We start from the raw sequence: 22,414 nt of genomic DNA, 5'->3' as shown, positions 1-22,414 counted from the left end.
AAAAAAAAAAAAAAAAGAATGAACTGGCAAGTCAATGGAGCTCCCCTTGGTGTTGCAAACACACACCAATGTCCAATGGCTCAGCGTGTAATGTACCAGCATTTGTCCCTGGTATAAAACCCAGCTGATTGCAAAGGCTTTGTTAAGCATCAGGTCTTGGAAGTGCTTACCCTTTGTGATGTATAAAATGATGTACAGACTCCATCAATCAAACCTCCATTCATTTGATAGCCACCATGTTCTCATCCAAGCTCACTGTGGATTCATCTGCTCCCAAAACACTAAGTAGAAACAACCCCACTTCCAACATCCACAGAACTTACAGATCAGAGATATCCCTCTCTTCGTTTTTCAGGTTAAAAGATGCTTGCTTGAACAGAACCAGCTAAAACTGTCTTCATTTCTGGGCTCTATACTTGACTGCCGGTAATTTTATGTTCTTTTGATCCCTAGACCATGAGATGTATCTATTGGAAGTAAAATACACATTCCCACACAGAAGCTATTTTATATCTATTCCCACATTTCTACACAGAATGCTATGTGGTCAGCCCAAATCAGCAGAAAATGCTCCTCTTATACACACTGATCTTTTGAAAAGTACCAGAATGTATCCCTAAGATACTAAAAAATTTCTTGTTCTTTGCTGATACAAGTTCTTACCAAAGCTGGCCTATAATTCTACTACTATTTAAATAGATTAGTAACCCCGATACTCACTCTCTACCCTCTATCACTGAAAAGTACACTGAGATTCTAGAAGTCTGACATGGAGTAAAAGTTGCTTAATTTAGATCCTCACAACCTTCATTTTACTCTAGTCTAATTCTTACTTCTTTCTCTCCAAGACTCTGCCCAGATATATCTTCAACATCTCCTCAAATACCTATGCAATCCTTAGCCTGGTGGTTAATTTAAACTGAACTTAAAAAAAAAAAAAAAAAAAAAAACTTATTTCAAAGTACTGTTGGTTGTCACAGTACCTTAACCTTAAGAGATAGAGTTATTTAAGTTCAACAAGAATTTTACTTAGTGCCTAGAGGATGCCCAAATGGAAGCATCAACAGTACCCAGCACATGACAGATGTGACATGTGAGTCTTGGGTGACAGGCACAGTTGAGAAAGGCAGACAGAAAGGAGACAGACAGTCAGCCAAGCTGGAATATTCAGGGAAAGGACGGGATGTTCTGAGTGGAGCACAGAGTGGGACAGGCCCTTGTGACAGGTAAGAGCTTCTGAAGTCAAGCTAAGATTTAATTGAATTAACAGGAGAACTGGGGCTTTGCCTACTGCTGGCTTCCAGTGGGATGAGACCCTAATCAATGGGAGTGTGAGCCAAGCAAGCCAGACCCTTCAGTACATATCATAATTGCTTTATCTTCAAGCAGGGATGAAAGGAAAACAAAGATTTGAATTCCCAACATTATTTCAACTAAAAGAAAAATTACCAGCTTACAGCAACAACAACAAATAACAAAATGTTGAATTGAATAAAATGAAATAGAAAGTTTGGGGTTAAAACAAATACATACCTTGGCATGATGTAAATCAACTCCATACATGGATAGTTTTTTGGCATTTTCCAAGAAATGCATTTCTGCTTCTGCTGGTGTCATTCCTCTGATATAGGGGGAAAGAAAAGGGTTACATTGCTGCCTCCCCTTTGCCTGACAGAGCTGTAGCATGCCTCACTTAGGTCCCTTGCTATCTAAGGAAGAGCCAGGATAGTGCATGTATCTCTGTGGGAAGGGGAGAGGGAGAATAACAAAAGAATGAGTTTGAGGTCAAGTTTTAACTGAATCAACAGGAAATTTCAGGTTTTACAAACATTACAAAGAACTCCAGAATGTTCTGAGGGAGACAGAGCTTAACTATATCAAGACTTCACCATGTATAGACTCCCATTTGGCTAAAGTCCTCATCTTTAATTTATTGAAATCATGGAAGATGGGTTTGTACAAGTGAAACTCACCCATTAAGGTAAAACAGAAATATAATGAATGCCCATAGGGCTTCTGCGACTGACCTGTGGCTCTTGTGCAGTTCAATCACTTTGTCTTCCAGTTCTTTAGTGTGGTTTGGTGCAAAGCGGAATTCACTAACATAATCGTTACCACATTCATCAGGATCATAGTCTCCCAGTTCTGATTGTACTGTGTAAGAGCCCAACAGGGCAAGGGTCACAAAAGAGCAGGGCAGCCTTCCAGAAACAATGTCATCTCGCAATTGTAGGCAGAGGTAGTACCTTCCAGGAGCCAACAGACAAATCAAAAAGCCAACATTAGGACACATAGAAAGGAGAATATTCAGTATGGGCTGTGTCGTAAATAATTTCTCCCTGCTGAATCAACTCACCAGACAAATTTTCTAACATCTATGTTTTGATCTAGATATAAGGAAAAATTACTTGGCTACAAAATGGAATATTTAAGTACATCTAGAAGTAAGTTGGGAGCTCTGGTAGCACAGTGGCTAAGGCACTTGACTGCTAACCAGGAGGCTGGCGGTTCAAACCCACCAGTCACTCCTCGGAAGGAACGTTGGGCAATCCTACTTCCGTAGTGATACTGCCTCGGAAACCCAAGGAGGGGTCGCTATGAGTCAGGGCTGACTCGATGGCACATAACAACAACAAGAACAGAAGTAAGTTCAATATGAAACAGAATTTTATTAATCAAATAAGGAGCTCTGGTGGTATAATGGGTAAGGCACTAGGCTGCTAACCAGAAGGTCAGCGGCTCAAATCCACCAGCTGCTCTGTGGAAGGAAGATAAGGCAATCTACTTCTGTAAGGCTTCACAGCCACAGAAACCCAGTGGGGGTCACTATGAGCTGGAATTGACTTGAGAGCAGTGGGTTTGGCTTACTAATACAATGCAGAGTAAGAGAAACCTAAAGACATATTCCTTTAACATTTTTTAAAATAATTTAAAAAGTCAAATGAAGAGTCCCCAGTATAGTCCCTGAAATCTTTGCTTAGAGTAAATTACAATAAAAAATAACGTTCTTAGATATAATTATTAGGCTCCAAGTAACTTTAAAGAAGTCTCACTTTGATATATGGATTAAAGGTCTTCCCAAATGACTGAGTGAGATTTCAGGCACTTCGACAGCTACACCATCATAAACTCTGATCTCAATTTCCTGCATCCCTCATGACAGTCTCTTTACAAAAAAGAAATAATTTCTCCTAAATTCTTATTTATTGATTTAATTAACTTCCTGGAATCTGATGTAATGACTCACTGATGTAATGACTCAGAATCTTAAGCTGAGAGCCTTGGTACTACAAGTAAGAGTTTTAAATTGGGGGAGTGTAAAACATTTTCCCAGGATGTAATAAAAGTATCTCCACTAAGAGATGACTTGTCTTCTCTATTATTTTGTTTTCAGGATCTACAGATATAACAATAACCAATGAAGACCTCAAGTTAACTGTTAACATTGGTAAGTTTTAATAATGTCTACCATGGCCTCATATAAGAGCACGATAATAAAATAAACCTTGTACCTTTCATAAAAAAAGCAAATTGTAATCTGTTGGGATAGATAATGTCTGAAGTTCCGCTGTAAGCATGATTTTAAGTTGGCGATATAAGTAAACTCCAGATATTAACACACAAAAATCCCCAAATATTTAACAGGTCCTAAAAAGATTCCACAAGTAGATATAAAGAAGTCACGCACTAACTTTTCAAATGCAGGAATATACAGGCTGTATAAGGAACCTGGTCGCACAAGGGTTAAGTGCTCAGCTGCTAACTCAAAGGTTTGAACCCACCAACCACTGCATGGGAGGAACAGGTGGGGGGATGGGAGTGGAGAGACCTGGTGGTCTGCTCCTGGAAAGAATACAGCCTATGAAACCCTATGGGTCAATTCTACTCTGTCCTATAGAGTCACTGTAAGTCAGAATTGACTCAATGGCACACAACAACTACTGCTTAGGCTCTGTAAACACAATTTACCCATAATTAAATGGTTCCTAAAACATCCAAAGTTATCTTTAAATAAGAAACTACGTCTATAAAAGTTCTCTGATTTAATGCAAACATAAAGGAGATCCTCTGGAACTAGTTTTTATTCTTCTCCTAATATGGCAGCATAGTGCCTAAGGCACTTGACTGCTAACCAGAAGGCTGGCAGTTCAAACCCACCAGCCACTCCTCGGAAGGAAGACTGGACAATCTACTTCCGTAGAGATACTGCCTAGGGAGAAGCCTAAGGAGGGGCTGCTATGAGTTGGAATAGACTTAACGGCAATGGTTTGGTTTTGGTTTTTTCAGTTCCTAATATGTCTGGTAAAGTTTTTTTAATCATAACAAGTGATTCAAGCTGTTCTGAGTAACTTCACATTCTAAAAGCCCTCCAAGGATGTCAGGCTTACACAGAATATTCAGTATACACTGCACACAATCACTCTGCCTGGCCACAAACTAACAAAGCAGGAGAGTCAAGGGTTCCAGAGCAGAATGAAGAGGGGAATAAAAGAACATAGACCAAACCCCGCGTACTTTATAATGAGGTACTTTCAGATTCCATCACCAAGCTGAAACATTTTTATGTTAATTCTTTTCTTAACATCTTTCTAGAGAAGAAATAAATCCTCTTTCTATAAATAGGGTACAAAAAGTAAACTCCTAAATGTATGTGTGTGAATGTGTATCTATACATGTGTCTCTGTGTATGTGTACATATGTGTGTGTCATTTTTTAAACAGTTGTCAAGCACCAAACATAAAAAGCATACCTATTCAAAGATGTATCTTCCCACCAAGTTTTAAAGCATGAGCACTGAGAAGTGCTACCTCATTTAAGGCTGAATCTCATCCAATTTGGCTGTGGTGGGTGGATTAGAGCCTCTCAATTCAGCATGTTTTCCTACCAGGGTCAGGCAGAAGGAAGTAACAGCCTAGCATCAAATATTCAACTGTGAACAGATATGACTTGAAAAATCCTCCCATCAGATGTTTGCTCTCAGTTACTTGCCTTCTGTTTGCCATTTGGGTGTGGATGATTGTGAGGTGACCAGATATAAGCACACTCTTCTCCACAGAGTTTAAGAGAAACATAACTCCCCTCTTATACTCGCCTTTTCACAGCCTGTGTTCAATTACCTGGTGATATCTTCAGATAGCTGGGCAGGGTCTGGGGGGTAAAATTTCACATTAAATGAAAAGTGCCAAGCACCACCTGCAGAGAAGGGAGAAAATATCAAATAAAACCTCAGAAAATCTCTTTCTACTTATGGTTCTAACTGATAGCCAGAATTGCCTTCACTCCAAGCATTAACATCAGGGAACTTTTGATCACCTGTGCTACTGGAGAACACGGATAAGTCTGAAACCTCATATAATTTCTAATCTTCTTCTCAACCAAATCCTTTACTGGTACTGATAAGTAGCAAGGAAAGTGACTAACCTTTCTTCCCTTTCAAGGCTAAAGTTAAACATTTGGAAAAAAGGAAAAAAAAAAAGTGATGATATGCATAATCTTCAACAGACAAGTCTGGAACTGAATGGATTTATTGCTGTGAATTTCTGGACAGCTCACATACAAAAATTACAGGCATAATTCCCATTTCCTTTGTCCTTTCTTCTTTGTTATTGCAGGTCAAACGCTATTATAATAAATGTCAGAGTACTATTCAAACTATTTTTATTTTATGCAAAAGGCCTATTAGAGAAAGATGGCTTTAATGAATGGGCTGCTGAGAATTCTTTTTTTCCTCAGGAAATTTTTGATTAAATAGACACTTGAATGTATTTCCTGTGCATCCCAAATTCCGTATGTCCTTAGTTCTTGACTTGGACTGATACTCTTTACTTTTTGCCAGTCTTTCTCCTGTGTCCTCTCCCTAAAGCTTTTCTAGCAGTGAGGTATTAGCTTTCAGGCACTTGCTCTCTCTATTGTCTCCACTCACACTCCAAACACTATTAATTCCTACTAAGCATGACATTTTATTAGTACTATCTCCAATCATGTATGGATATCACTATAAACATGAAAGAGGAAAATTTTAAAAAGAATACTTTCAACATTTAATCTCTATATGATCACTCTTTTTAACTCACTTAAAATAACAACAACAACAAAGTTTACTTTCTTCTTTCCTCACCTCTAAATGGAGTAATTTATCTAAGTGTGAGGTGTTTTTTTTTTTTTCTGGGACACTGTTTACACTTGTTCCCTCCAACTAATAGAAGTGCCCCAGTCCAGGTCCTGTTTATATTCTGAATGGACTCCTGCAACATTCCTCACCATCTCCCTGGCTTCTGCTGTGGGAGCCCTTCGTTTACTGTAGCCATGGTCTTGCTCTTATTCCGTGATTCCGTGACCAGCCCTTATGCTTCAAACACTCTCCTGAGACTTCCAAATACTCCCTCTTTCCCATTAAATGTCTTCTGGAAATTCCATAAGCCATTTCCAAACAGTCAGAAGAAAAGGACAGTATTATGAGAGTTTCATAGCTCCCTTTCTTTTCACTACTCTCTTCTATATGTACCAAGCGCTTACCTTCACAGATTTCCTATATTTCTGTCATCAATAGACTATGTCTATTTATTAATTCTACTTTATTCTTGACACTAAGATTCTACATGGCAGGAATAATAATATGACTCATAAAACTATTTAAAATATATTTTTAGTGAATATTTTTTCATTGTTGTCAAAAAGACCTCTGTTATTCTGAAAACAGCCTGAGCTTCACTTTTCTATTGATTTCCTACTGAAATAGAGCCCTTCAAAATTTGCCAATGGTGACGTTCATAATGAGAGCCACTGTCCTCAACCAAGTGGAATTAAGACTAATGGATAATTATGTGAAATGGATTTATTGCTTTTATATATATATAATTTTTATCCACTTCAAAGTGTATCTTGAATCCAGTGTAATTAAGTGACCTTGTAATAAATTTGGGGTAAAAAGTTTGAGGTTGGAAACTAATGAGGAATAAAAGCATAGATATGTCAATTTAAAAAAATCATTACTCCAGCAAAAAAAGAGATTCTATGGGCAAAATATTGAATGATGCAGGAAACATTAAGAGAAGATGGCAAGAATACACAGAGTCACTGTACCAAAAAGAACTGATCGATCTTCATCCATTTCAGGAAGGGGCATATGATCTAGAACCAATGATAATGAAGGAAGAAGTTAAGCTAGAAGTTAAGCTGCAATGAAAGAACTGGTGAAGAACAAGGCTCCGGGAATTGATGGCATACCGATTGAGATATTTCAACAAACAGATGCCCCATTGGAGGCACTCACTCAGTTATGCCAAGAGATTTGGAAGACAGCTAGCTGGCCAACTGACTGGAAGAGATCCATATTTGTGCCCATTCCAAAGAAAGGTGATCCCACAGAATGTGGAAATTATAGAACAATACCATTAATATTGCATGCAAGTAAGATCTTACTGAATATAATTCAGAAACGTTTGCAGCAGTCTATTGACAGAGAACTTCCAGAGGTTCAAGCCGGATTCAGAAGAGGACATGGAACAACAGCTGTTGTCAGATGGATCTTGGCTCAAGGCAGGGAATACCAGAAAGATGTTTAGTTGTGTTTTCTTGACTATGCAAAGGCATTTGATTGTGTGGATCATGACAAATTATGGATAACATTGAGAAGAATGGCAATTCCCGAGCACTTGATTGTACTCATGAGGAATCTGTACCTTGACCAGGAGGCTGTCGTTTGAACAGAACAAGGGGACACTACATGGTTTAAAATCAAGACAGGAGTGCATCAGGGTTGTATTCTTTCTCCACACTTATTCAATCTATATGCTGAGCAAATAATCCGAGAAGCTGGACTATATGAAGAAAAACGTGGTATCAGGATTGGAGGAAGAATCATTAACAACCTGAGATATGCAGATGATACAACTTTGCTTGCTGAAAGTGAGGATGACTTAAGGCACCTACTGATGAAGGTTGAAGAATACAGTCTGCAGTATGGATTACGTCTCAATATAAAGAAAACAAAAATCCTCACAACTGGACCAATGAGCAGCATCACAATAAATGAAGAGAAGATTGAAGTTGTCAAAGAATTCATGTTGCTTGGTTCTACAATCGATGCCAACAGAAGCAGCAGTCAGGACATTAGACAACGTGTAGCATTGGGAAAGTCAACTGCGAAGGAACTGTATCAAGTGCTGAGGAGCAAGGATATCTCCTTGAGGACTAAGGTGTGCCTGACACAAGCCATGATATTTCCAATCGCCTGGTATGCATGTGAGAGCTGGACAATGAATAAGGAAGACTGAAGAAGAGTTGATGCTTTTGAGTTGTGGTGCTGGCGAAGAATGCTGAAAGTACCATGGACTGCTAAAAGAACTAACAGATCTGTCCTGGAGGAAGTGCAGCCAGAATGCTCCTTGGAAGCAAGAATGGCCAGACTTCGTCTCACCTATTTTGGTCATGTTGTAAGAAGGGACCATTCCCTGGAGGAGGATGTCATGCTTGGTAGGGTGGAGGGTCAACGAAAGAGGGGGAGGCCTTCAACGAGATGGATTGACACAGTGGCTGCAATGATGGGCTCAAGTATAGCAGGGATTGTGGGGCTGGCGCGGGATCGGGCAGTGTTTCGTTCTGCTGTGCATGGGGTCGCTATGAATCGGAAATGACTCGATGGCACTTAACAACAACAACAACCAGCAAAGAGACTTTCAAGCCACAGTGGGCCCAAGAATGCTAAAATGCTAACTGGAACCCCTCCCTAGAGATATTCATTCCAGAGTTTTGGGATATATTCTAAGAACTTGTGATTTTCATAAGCCCCCTTGTGGTTCAAATACAGGGAGGCTTGGGGACCACATTTTGAAAGTTACTACTTCTAAGGAATTCAACCAAGGCTTAATTAGCCATTTCTGCCACCCAGTAAGTTAAGCAGAGGGTCAGTGAAAATGACTACGATAAGATCCTCAATGAGATTGACTGACACAGTGACTGCAACAATGAGATCAAACATAACAATGATTATGAGGATGGTGTAGGACCAGGAAGTGTTTTGTTCTGTTGTACATGGAGTCACTTTGAGTTGGAACTAACTTGAGGGCACCTAACAACAAGAACTCCAAATCATTACAAGTTTTCACAAGGTGTTATTTTGAAAAAGGGAAAGTTTAAGGTACCTACAATCTATATCCTAATCAAGAAAACATCCACTTAAATCAGACATAAAACTAGCAATGAATAAGAAAGGCAGAAAAAACTTAAATATATATCCCAGTAAAGTGAAGAATTCTATAGAAACAAATCAACTGGAAGGCTGTGCTTATGCAATGACTGAGACTGCAACCCTGTATTTCTCAGTTGATGGCTGGCTCTATTTAGAAGCAGGAAATGAAATAGCTTGAAAATATTAAAATGAGTATTTCTATGATGCTAATATAGGATTTTAAATAGCAAATTTATGACAAATAGAAAACTGTGAAACTGAGTAGAGTTCATTCTTATAAAGGAATTCTAATTTTAGCAGATCATGCATGCTGAATCTTAACATTTCTTAATACAGACACAGAGAGATGCACAAGAGAGAGATAACAAAGATCAACACTTTTATATACACAGTACTGCATCATCAGTAATAAACATTAATCTATGGGTGGACACATACGTAGACACTAAATGATCAGGTATGCCTGGGAAAAGGGGAATATACCCATGGCCATATATAAATATGGCAGATGATATTTCCACATATGTATTTGTATGTGCTAAGAACGTCCATATATACAATAGAGCTAACAGGGTAAAATTATGATAACTTCTTAGCCACAGCCAAATACCCTGAGGAAAGGAGTCCCTGGGCCCACGAGCTCAGGACCATGGTTGCAGGGGACATCAAGCTCAACTGTATGTGCATAACAGTATGTGCATAACATACTGCACAAAAACATTGTTCTACATCCTAATTTGGTGAGCAGCGACTGGGGTCTTAGAGTTTGCAAGCAGCCATCGAAGATGCAACAGTTGATCTCTCCTTGTTCAGAGCAAAGAAGGATGAAGGAAATGAAAGACACATGGAAATAATTAGTCCAAGGGACTAGTAGACCATGCAAACCTCAGCCTACATGACCCTGCAAAGAAGAACTAGATGGTGCCCGGCTACTATTGTTTACCACTTGGAAAGGAATGAAAATGGGAGATCCTAGACAGAGTGGGAAAAAAACATGGAATAAAACTCAAAATCATGAAAAAGACCAGGCTCACTAGTCTGATAGGGACAGGTGAAACTTTTAAGACTATGGTTCCTAGTCACCCTTCAGGTCTGGAACTGAACTTACTATTATGGCTTCCAGCCTAGCAACAGACAGGAATATAAGGTGGACATTTATACCGGGCAGGTACATTCCTCACAACAAGCAACCATGAGAGATCAGAAGGGCAGTATCTGCACAGGGAGATAGCTCAGAGGGCAGGAATGCATAGGACAAAAGGACACAGAGAAAATATAACTATATAGAGGGAGTGGGGAGAAAGCTGTTACATTATGAGGACACTGCACATGGGGACATGACATTGCAATCAGTGTCATGAAACAAAATGTATATGAACTATTGTATGGAAAATGAATTTGCTCTGTAAACTTTCACCCAAATCACAATAATAAAATAAATATACTACATTTATATCATGAAATTACTAATCATATATATATAAATTAGTATATCATAAATATACTGTGTAGGATATTTAGAAATTTTAAGATTCAGCATGCATAAAAGATGACTAAAATTAGGATTTTTTCATATGAATGAATTCTTCAGTTCCACAATTTTCTATTTTTCATATATTTATAATTTAAAATTCTCTATCAACTCAATCTTCATTCCCTTGCAGATTTCATTCTACAAACATATACTGGACCTACAGTATTAAAATAAAAGATGGAAACACCCTTTACTGCCTATGTTGAGGAAGAAGAGATGGTGGTACCAAATTACATTAATGTGATAAACACTCTGTCTTGGTAGAATATAATCTTTATAGAAAGAAGGTATTTTAGTGGATGAGAAACAAACAATATAAAAATATTAAATTCCTTTTAAAAAAAAAATTCTAATTTGCCCTTCCTCCTCTTTTATCTGCAAGACTATCACTTAGGTTTCTTCACATTGCAGTCACACTGCCTGACTTGCATGATGGAAACAGCCTTTAAATCGCATGTTCTGATTGTGCTGTTAGCTTTTCCCTTAGAAAGGAAGACGGGAGGCAGTATGACTTGGAGGTTCAAGGAAACAAATTAAAAAGACAGACCATTTCATACAGGCCTTCTTGTAACAGGATTATGGCTTATCCTTGAAAATTTTACATATGCAATTATTAATCAGCCAACTACAAAGCAGTGTTTCATTAACTAGATGAACACAGATTTTATATACAGTGTTATTATATATATCCGCTTTCAGTAACTCCATAAAATGATCCTTAAAGTATATTCATCATCTTAAATTTTTTATTAGGACTCCCTGAACAAAAAATAGTGTTTCCACTTATTTATTGTCCCTGATTAAATCCCAATTTATTACTTCTATTTCTATCAAATTACTTCAGTATTAAGTTTCTGGTGAAAAGATACATCAAATTTCTCTCAAAAATATGGTAAGGATATTTGAATTGGATAGTGTTTTAATCATTTTCCTGAGATGTTATATATTATCAAATATTTTAAACACTTGAATAATAACCTGTATCTCTTTTTAAAGAGCCTGTAATTCTTTCTCTTACTAATTCAAACTGCCTTTTTAAACTACTTATTTTTTTATTAGCACTTGGAGTATTTTGAAGGAGCTCTGGTGGTGCAGGGGTTAAGGCATCTGGCTTTAATCAAAAAGTCAGTGATTCTAACCCACCAGCCACTCCACAGAAGAAAGGTAAGGCAGCCTGCTTTCATAAAGATGTACAGCCTTGGAAACCCTATACAGACGAAACTCACTGCCATTGAGTGGGATTCGACTCAGCGACCCCTCCTTGGGTTTCTGAGGCAGTATCTCTACAGAAGTAGATTGCCCAACCTTCCTTCCAAGGAGTGGCTAGTGGGTTTGAACCTCCAGCCTACTGGTTAGCAGTCAAATGACTTAGGCACTACACTACCAAAGCTCCCTGGTAAGCCTATGGGGGGGGGTCGCTATGAGTCAGAATCAACTCAGTGGCAATGAATTTGAGTATTTTGAGGTCCCAGTACTTTCAAAGGCATTAGAAATATTTGCCCTTTTAATAGTAAATTGTACAGGAGGTACAGGAAAATGAATTTAGATTTTATTGGTGAGACTATAAATTGCTTTTAAAAAGTAACATATTATTTAAAACTATATACATTATTTGTGTTTATGGTAAAAATGAGAGCTGTAAAAAATATATAAAAATTAAAAATTTCTCTTTCCTAATTATTTACACTGCAGTCTGGAGGTAATTACTGTTAGTATCTTTTACGCTCTTCCAAAATTTTTCCACAAATTTGTATGTGCATATCTTGTTTTAAATAAATGGGCTCATGTTATGTTCTACAATCTATTTTTCTCTAAGGAGAGCTAAGAAATTTTTATCCTACCTCATTCTATTTTAATAGTTGTCTAGTAATTGATGGTGTAGACATTCAATGACTGATTTAACCACTTTCTGACCAATAGACATTTAAGCTGCTTTTAGTTTTTTTCTACTGCACACAGTATTAAGGAGCTCTCGTAGCATAGTGCCTAAGGTACTTGACTGCTAACCAGAAGGCTGGCCGTTCAAACCCACCAGCCACTCCTCGGAAGGAAGATGGGGCAATCTACTTCTGTAGTGATACTGCCTTGGAAACCCAAGGAGGGGTCACTATCAGTCAGGACTGACTTGACGACACATAACAACAACAACAACAACTGTATGCATATAGTTGCCTATATAGTGTATTAAAATCTTTGCTAGTACAAATAGGTAAAAAATGCCTCATTTTACTTTGCACCTAGTTAATAGTAAGATTTAGCACCTTGCCACATATTTATTGTTGTTGTTGTTGTTATGTGCTGTCGAGTCAGACCCAACTCATAGCGACCCCTCCCCTTGGGGATCCGAGGCAGTATCACTACGGAAGTAGATTGCTCAGTCTTCCTTCCGAGGAGTGGCTGGTGGTTTGAACCACCAGCCTTGCCCACACAATTGTATGATTAGAAAATAAAATATGTATTTCTTAATCCTCCCTTAGGGACCAAGAAATGAGACTGTAACATGAGAGTAAGTTTCAATTTGATTTGTTATTCCATTTCTGAACTATCAAATGACTATTTCCTTTAGCTTGATTTTTATATTTTTATGGCAGTTAGGCTCAATATAACATTAATAATTAAGTTTGGAAATTGTAAATGGCTAATTGCCATTTGCAGTTTCACTTGGTGAAATCCTTTATTCCATATCTATGTACACATAAGGGAATAGGTCAATGTCATGTTCATTTTAAGTTCTGAGTTGTGCTTATTAAATATGAGTACCATCTGAGCTAACCCAACTTGGCAAATATCAAATTTGAGATTTTAATCTGTTTTTCAAAAGTTTTTAGTCACAGTAGTCAACTGGGCATGTACTACCAATGCAGACCATCCTGTTCTCTAAAAATCTTCACATTTCCATACAAAATAGTCCAATAGAACTTACTTCGAATTTGTTTTTTTATTTCCTTAGAAGGGTCCAGCCAATTCTGAAAAGGAAATGACATTTTGCATTTGAATCAAAGAAGAATAACAATTACTTTATGTTGATCAGAGACAGACATCCCATACTGTGATCATCCCCTGAGGGTAACATCCACTAATGACAGTGGTTGTTGGAAGACCCTCTGAGCAGTGGTCCTTCCCCTGCCAGGCACTGCAAGGCCCAGACACAGGTCTGAGAAAGAAATGAGAAAATCCATGTGTGTATACAATTCATGTTTGGCAAAATTCTTTTTCTCTTACAACCACCGCCTTCAGGGATTCAAGCTAACAGAGAAATAAGAGGAAAAAAATGAGGATAAGTCTATGTTCAAACAAGCTACCAGAATAAATTAAACATACATGTCACTTGATACAGTTGTGTTTTGGCCACTGGGTCCAACATCAGTGACTCCTGTGATTGCAGATTCTCATGCACCTACCTGGAAAATGTCCCTCACAAATGAACATTTACTTAACGGTTGTGATTTTTCTCACCCAGAAAATCAGACATTTAATAACGAAGTTAGAAGTGGTCTAATGAATTCAGTAGGTATTAAGTAGGACTCATTCCACAATACCAAAACAAATAATCTATGAAGAAAATTTCTGTGACTCTATTTCCACAACCAATACAATGGAAACATTCTTGATTTTTCAGGTAGTTGCAGGGATTAGTGAGGCAGAGCCCTGAATAGACTACGTTAATGTTAGAGTCAACAGAGGTTATTATAATATACATTAAATGTCTACTCAAAGCATTAGACAAGTTTAAGTCAGTAAACGACCCTTCCAGCTCATATTATGATTTGGTAAGAATATGAAAGCATGAGGTGAGTTAAAAACAGGACAGCAGCCTCTACCTTCAACTATTCTAACAGATTATGTCACAACCTTAGTATCTTCAGAGAATCTGGGATATGAATATGTTTTTTACATAAGTATCAATTTTCATTGGCTCAAATAATTTAGTATAATATGTCATCCAAAGAAAAAGCATTATACAAAATGCTTCTCTGGAATAATAAATAACTTGAGGTATGAAAAACAGAATAGTTCACTTCCTGTTTCCAGAATAATCAAGATTAAAGAAAACTGTCAACAATTTCCTTCATGAGGAAGTAAGGTGATGAACAGCATTTAGGAATTCAAAATATAAAGTATGGGGATGGGAGGGGAGGTGGAAAAATAATGTACCTACATAGTTTTAGTTCACTTGCATACAGTAATAAGCAGCTCAATCCATCATCTTTTGTATTACTTTTAATCTCTCACCTTTTGGTTTTCAGCGTCTCGATATGTAAGCCCAAAGTAGTCCTTTTCTAGCAGGTTCAAGTGTTCACATACTTTATCAAACAGCACTTGACCTCTGGAGCGCTTCTATGGAAAAACAAGATGGAAATACAAATGAACACCAAAGGTTCTGTCAACTGCCATGAATAAAACTGGATAAAATGTTGAATATTGTTGGCTGTAACTATTCAGTAAGTGAGCAACACAATCATCACTTCACCATCTCCTGTTTAACTAGTAAAAAAGCTCAACAGAGTGGAACTAAACCTCCAATGAGTTTGCACCTGGGGGAGTTAGCTCGGCTGCTACCCAGAAGTACCTCAGAAGAAAGGCCTGGCAGTATACTTTTGAAAAATCAGCCACTGAAAGCATTATGAAACCCAGCTCTCCCATGACACACACAGGGGCACCATCAGTCAAAGGCCACTTGATGGCAATGGGTTCGGTTTTGTGTTTAGCTTGGGGAAATGATGTGATGCTTGGAAACGTGAAATGTCCTACTGACAGTAAGAGTGTAAAGCATCCATGAAAGTCATGTGACCTCACTCAGTCCACCATATTATAAGATTCTCAGCCTGAGAATTTACTCTGTTCCTTGAATTAGGCAGATCCTCACTTATAACTTTGCATTCCAACCCTTATTTAGAAGTTTTAGTTATGAATCATTTTCTAAAACCAGTTAAACTAACTTCATTAGTTAATTTTTATTTTTTAACTAAAGTTGGTCATGAATTTCAGCTTTGTTTTACAGTTTTCACTTATTTTAGATCAAATCTTTCTAATTGTAACACAATTTTCATTAATTTTAAAGGAAATTTTACCAAACATAAATATAGCACATGAACAAATGTGCTATTAAATCTTTGACCAAGGAGCCCTGGTGGTACAATAGTTAAATGTTTGGCTGCTAACCAAAAACGTTGATGGTTCAAACCCACCATATGCTCCATAGAAGAACTACATGGTGATGTGCTCCCACAAAGATTTCAGCCTAGGAAACACTACAGAAGTTCTATTCTGTCCTATGGGGTCACTATGAGTTGGAATCAACTCAACGTCACATGATGTAGTAGTTAAGGTAATGTGTCAACTTGGCTGGGCCTGGTTTTTGAGTAGCTGGACAACTGTATGTAATTATGCCCCATGAGGAGACTGGTAATCAACTCCATGGTGGAATCTGCAGTGAGCAGCTAAGTAGCTGCCTTAGGGATGGGTTCTGCTTCCAGCATATAAGAAGCAGCATTAAGAAAGGGCTCTGGAGCTTTTGGCCTGCTTGAATCCTGCATGTAGCCAAGTCATTGTTCAGCAGCCTGGCACGTTTCCTGCCAATCTTGGGACTGTTGTTAATGGACGTGAATTAGTGGCCTGTTGTGTGGTCTGATAATCTTGGGACTATGCCATTTTACTTGTCAACCTTGGGTTTGTCAGCCTCAGCAGCCAGCAACTGCCTGAGTGAAGAGATGCCTCCGGCTCCAGCGGGCCAGGAGCACGAGGCAGAGCTGAAGCCCAAGGTCGAGAGGCTTTCACCCAGCTCACAGACCTGGCACTTTGAATGTGGACTTCTAGCTTCCTAAACAGTAAAAGAATAAAACCCTGTTTGTTCACCCATTTGTGGTATTTTCTATTAGAGCAGCACTGAAGAACCAAAACACATGGCAACAAGTATCTCTGACCATAAAGCAGTCAACTGGAGAAAGAAAAAAGGTAGTCAAAACTGGGGGAACAGCCTAACTTACTGTGATACTTCTTAAGTTGAAGTTATGTTTTCCTAGTTGGAAAATCAATTTTCATTAGGATCCTGTGATAGTTAAGGTTGTATGTCAACTTGGCTGGGCCTGGTTGAGTGGCTGGGCAGCTGGTAGTAGTTATTCTTCATGATGAGACTGCCAATCAACTCCATGGTAGGATCTACCACAAGCAGCTGAGTAGCTGCTTTATGGATGTGGTCTGCTTCCTGTATATAAGCAACAGCTTTGGGAATGGTCTCTAGTTTATAGCACGCTTGAACCCTTCATATAGCCGAGTCATTGTTCAGCAGCCTTCCATGCTCTCCCAGTCTTGGGCCTTTCAATGGACTTGAATTAGTGGCCTGCCATGTGTTTTGGTAACATGGGGACTGTGCCATTTTATTTGTCAACTTTGGGCTTGTTAGCCTCAACAGCCAGTAGCTGCCTGAGTGAAGAGATGCCTCTAGCTTCAATGGGCCAGGAGCAAGAGGCAGAACTGAAGCCCAAGGTTGAGGGGCTTTCACCCAACCTTGAGGGCCTGGACTTGGAACTCAGACTTCTAGCCTCCAAATATTGTAAGAATAAACTCCTGTTTGTTCAAGCCATCCCATTTGTGGTACATTCCTGTCAGAGTGGCACTAGGTTAAGTGGCACTAAGCTAAGCTAAGTAGCTCTGGTAGCATAGCGCCTAAGGCACTTGACTGCTAACTAGAAGGCTGGCAGTTCAAACCCACCAGCCACTCCTTGGAAGGAAGATGAGGCAAGAGGCAATCTACTTCCGTAGTGATACTGCCTTGGAAACCCAAGGAGGGGTCGCTATGAGTCGGGTCCGACTCGACGGCACATAACAACAACAACAACAACAACAGGCTAAGATAAGCTTCAATAATATAAAACTGACCACACTATATCATATTTTCATCTAATCCTTCCAAGGTTTTAAAAGATGGCCTTGGAGTCTGAGCTGGATTAACAAGCAATAAAAATAAGCTAAAATTACTTTTGCTTGTTTGCACTAACATTTCATTTCTAATGAAGTAAGCATATTTAAGATTTAATGTAAGAACAAGACATATGAAAATTGATAAACTACCTGTGTCAAAATAGTAAGTATCAAAAAGGCCTGCATGTGGTGTGTATTACTGTGCAACTGTTAATTATACTGAAAGCTAATTAATTCCTCAGTCCCTTCAAGCAGGACTATTTAGTAAAAAAGACAAATTTATGATAGAAAAATAAAGCATAAATTGTAACCAGTTAAATAATCAATGGTGAACTTGAAAAAACAGTTTAATAAAATATGAAAATAAATTACCTGTTAGCAAAACTACATAATAATATTGCTCACTGGATATGAATAAATGATATGACTATGAAAGGCTGCTTGCTGGCTTCAGTCTTTTCTTAATAACTGCAATATTATTTCTAAATAATTTCTGATAAATCATAAAGTTTTTATTTAAATTATGGATATTCTGATGTGTATACATAGTATTATCACTAGTTTACAAATAAGAACACAGAGGTTTAGAGAATTTAGACTCAAATAAGAATATTACATAATGGTTATGAGCAGTGGCTTTAGAAGCAGGAATATCTGGGTTGGAATCTCCATTATGCCCCTTACAGATAAGTAAACTCAGTTTTTTCCTCTGTAAAATGGTAGATGTTTCCTAAATAGAAACTGGGAAAATGATGTGATACTTAGAAACTTCAAACATGGATGCGATACCATGTGCTTCTTCAGAATGATTAATATTCAACAAAATAATGTATTAAAACTTGGTCAAGTGGTAGCATATACCAAGCATTCCACAAATAACACCCATTATTATAGCACCCAAACGCCTGACACTTTTTTCATGGAACACCTATACAACTCCCAGTGGCACCATATGCAGCTTTAGTAACACGTCCTGCTCTCTTTAGATATAAATTATCTGCTTGATACCTGAGTGCGTTAGCTACACCATATTATTCACACACACACACAAAACACACAAATATACAATAGTGTCTGGCCAAGTACTTTCTTAGTGAATAAACAAGACAGTAACAGAAACTTGAGAAGGTTTCTCCGGACTCTCTGCCTCCCCTACCTCTGACCCCAGCTCCTCCCTGGAGAGAAGACCACCTTGGTCACTGTTTACACTGGTTGTCTTCAGCTGCTGTATTCTTCCATCTGCCTAAGGGTGGCAAGGATTAGCTGAGGTACAGGCTGTTACACCAACTGGCTCCTCACTTTTCAGCTTCTCACAATTTACTTTCTATAAATGACCTATAGCTTCGCTTCACTAGAGTAGAGATCAGATCTTTTCTTACAGAGTATTTTAAATATTCTGAACGCTATAGGTCTTTTTTTTTTTTTCCAAGTCCTAAGAACTTATATCAATTGTCTATAATCTACTGTTAATGGTTTATGATAACAGTGAAATTCCTACCTCCTAAATACCAGTACAGCCACATGCCAGTGTGTGAACTCAGAGGTTTTGGAGCCTGTTTCCTAGGATTTCCTAGATTGGATTAGTGTGATTGTGGGATTGTGGCTGTAAAAGGGCTCTCTCTTGCATAAGGCACGTATTACTGATGAATTATTGATCTCTTTCTCTCCCCCTCTCCCCACCTCAGAGCCCAGATAGGCTTCCCTCCACTTTTCCACAGGGGAAATAAGAAAAACACACCATTGATGGAGTTGAGACATGGTATGATTTATTTGCCAGCCCTGGATTGGATCCCCTTAGATCTCTCCCAACTCTACAAAAGTCCTGGTTCATTGAACTCAGGCGCTTTTTCCCCAGCACATTATTCAACTTTTCAAGCCAATTATTTGCACTTGTCAACACTGGCATATACCTTTACATGATAACATTTAATATATAACCAAAGCTCAACAATTAGACTAGAAATGATGGAGAAATTATGCTCAATATTATGGTTATCAAAGTCATAATGTTTATTAAGTGATCACATGTAGGCACCTTGTGGTTTCACACAGCCATCATGAATCAGGAGTGGAGTATTTGTTGTGTTGTTGGTTGCTGTCAAGTTGATCCTGACTCATGGCAACCCCACGTGTGTCAGAGTAGAACTGTGTTCTCCACGGGGTTTCCAACGGTTGATATTTTGGAAGTAAATCCCCAGACCTTTCTTCTGTGGAGTCTCTGGGTGGACTCAGACCTACCTTTCATTTAACAACTGAGTATGTTGACTGTCTGCATCACCTAGGGATTTCTACTTTAACATTCATATAAAAAAGCCAAATTTTTAGTAAGACTAGACATTTTAGAAAAATTAAAACATTAGTTATCACACATAGCAATACTGAAACTAAAACCATTACAGAAAAGGCTGCCATTCTCCTCCATCCCACGTACATATACCCAGGAACCTCAAGTCTAAAGTGCCTGAGGGCTGAGCTAAGCCAAATGATCTTGACAAGAGGTCCAAGTAACTTCTCTTGAGCGACACTGAGCAACTGTTCTTGTCATGTTCCATAGAGTTGACTGCAACTCATAGTGACTCTATGCACAACAGAATGAAACACTGCCTGGTCTTGGACCATGCTCACAATCCTTAATAAACAAGACCATTGTTGCAGCAATTTTGTCAATCCATTTTGTTTAGGGTCTTTCCCCTTTTTTGCTGACCCTCCAATTTACCAAGCATCTTTCTCCAGGGACTAGTTCCTTCCGACAACATGACTGAAGTAAGTGAGATAGAGTCTGCCCATTCTGAGCAACTAGATAACCAAAATTAGAAATAACTGAAATGATTCATTAGCTAAGGCTCAGGGGCTTGCTTTGTTCACTAAATTCAAAAGGACAGGCCCACCATCATGACTCAAGTATAGCATATGAAATGAACTTTTCAACAGCATTAATGAAATTTCCCACAGGGTCATTCAAGAAGATTTCTACAATAATTTCTGTAAAACCCTGGTTCCTGATGCATAGCTCACCAACCATATTGCCTGGAACCTTCTTGGAAATAGAAATTCCAAGGCCTTACCCCAGATCTACTGAATCAAAACCTTTGGAGATGGGCCCCAAAATCTGTATTTTTACAAGCCCTCCAGGTAATTCATATATGTACTCAAGATGGAGAATCTATGCTGCAAAAGAATCACATATCTACAGAGTTGAGAAAGTTTGTATTGAAATCATTATGTATGTCAACGTAAAGGAGCAATTTCTAACTGTTCTTTAAAACTTCTAGAATGGGAGATTTTTTTTTTCTTTTAATTGTGATTTGGGTGAAAGTTTAGCATGGGAAATTTCTAATGTATAAAAATAGGCTAATATAATGAAACCACAAATATTTATCACTAATATTTATCAACAGTTACCATCTTAAAGTCTCAATTTTACAATATTACTAATATTTATCAACAGTTACCATCTTAAGGTCTCAACCTTGTTACATCTGTAGTTAACTCAACTCCTGCTCCCCCTGGTTATTCTGAAGCATCTCAAAAGTAATAAACATGCTACAGAGAAAGGCACTGAGCAGGCATTAAAAAAAAAAAATAAAGACACTCTCCACCAAGGGAAAAAAAAAAGTACTACACATATCTGTACATGTACATATATATTAAAGATAAGAACTCTACTTTTTAAAAACTGAAATCTCAATACCTTTTGCACACCTAAACAAAAAAACGAGATTCCCTATTATCCTTATTATCAAATATCTAGTCAATAATTTCCCTGTTTCAGAGACTTTTTCTTGTTTGTTTGATAAATCCATATACTGCAATTGGATGATGCATCTTTTTTGTCTCTCTTAATCTACAAGTCCTCCATTTATCCTGGTTGTTTTCTTGATATTAATTTGTCAAAGAAATCAGGTCACTCTGTAGAGTTCCCTCCGTTTCAATTTGGCTGTTTGCATCTCCTGGGAGTAATACAACATGTTATCACTCTCCCCTGTATTTTCCGTAATTTGGTAGTAAAATCTCAAAGCTTTATCAGACTGTTTGATTCCCCCCTGCCCCTCAATAGGGAGGCATGAATGACTGCTTGCCTTTTTTGCCATCAGCAGCCATTGATGATCACTGCCTAGATCCACTCACTGAAGGCTGCAAAATGATGATATTCAAATTCTAGTCATTCCTTCTTCATTTGTTAGCTGAAATATATCTCTAAATATATACTTCACTTCATCAGAATGTTGTTTACCAGCGGTAAACATTCCAAATGGCAGGATAAACATTTGCTTCTTTCCTTTTATCCATTTTCAAAGCAATGAGTTGGCTCCCCAGTATCGTCCAAAAGTCACCAATTAGATTTTTCTGTTTTACAGTATCACCATGAATTCATGGATTTAAACAGGTTTGATGTGTTTCAATCAAAGACAAATATAGGTGTTATCCAGATCGATGGTCTCAATGTTTCCTTCAGCTCCTGCCCATTTGCAACTGCTCTGCCACAGGCATCAGGTCTGCACAAGCTCCTTGTGTGAGGAACAACTTCCTTACACCTTTCACGGGCAACCCTGCTCTCCCAAGTCACCCAGATGACAAATGTTATCTTGACTTCTTTTCCCACATCTCAGTGCTACCAACTAGGGGTCATTGTGGTGGTGGTGTTGTTGTTAAGTGCCGTCGAGTTGTTTCTGACTCATAGCGACCCCATGCACAGCAGAACGAAACACTGCCCGATCCCGCGCCAGCCCACAATCCCTGCTATACTTGAGCCCATCATTGCAGCCACC

The 22,414-nt window shown here is 38.3% G+C and overlaps 1 protein-coding gene across 1 annotated transcript in view; it reads right to left on the bottom strand.

The window, feature by feature from the left end:
• The window catches only part of EPB41L3 (erythrocyte membrane protein band 4.1 like 3), a 136,423-nt gene that overhangs the window by 47,477 nt on the left and 66,532 nt on the right, over window positions 1-22,414 (bottom strand). Inside the window, exons 2-6 of the mRNA XM_042780224.1 lie at window positions 14,958-15,062; window positions 13,648-13,690; window positions 5,118-5,193; window positions 2,028-2,246; window positions 1,534-1,621 (exon numbers count right to left, since the gene is read on the bottom strand). Coding sequence (XP_042636158.1) covers window positions 1,534-1,621; window positions 2,028-2,246; window positions 5,118-5,193; window positions 13,648-13,690; window positions 14,958-15,062 — 531 coding nt within the window. The remainder of the gene's footprint in view (window positions 1-1,533; window positions 1,622-2,027; window positions 2,247-5,117; window positions 5,194-13,647; window positions 13,691-14,957; window positions 15,063-22,414) is intronic.

The sequence above is a fragment of the Orycteropus afer genome, unplaced genomic scaffold, assembly GCF_000298275.1.
Source record: "Orycteropus afer afer isolate SDZICR_OR568_19922 unplaced genomic scaffold, OryAfe1.0 scaffold00028, whole genome shotgun sequence".
In the NCBI taxonomy this organism is placed as follows: Eukaryota; Metazoa; Chordata; class Mammalia; order Tubulidentata; family Orycteropodidae; genus Orycteropus; species Orycteropus afer.
This window is presented reverse-complemented; position numbering and strand designations above follow the sequence as displayed.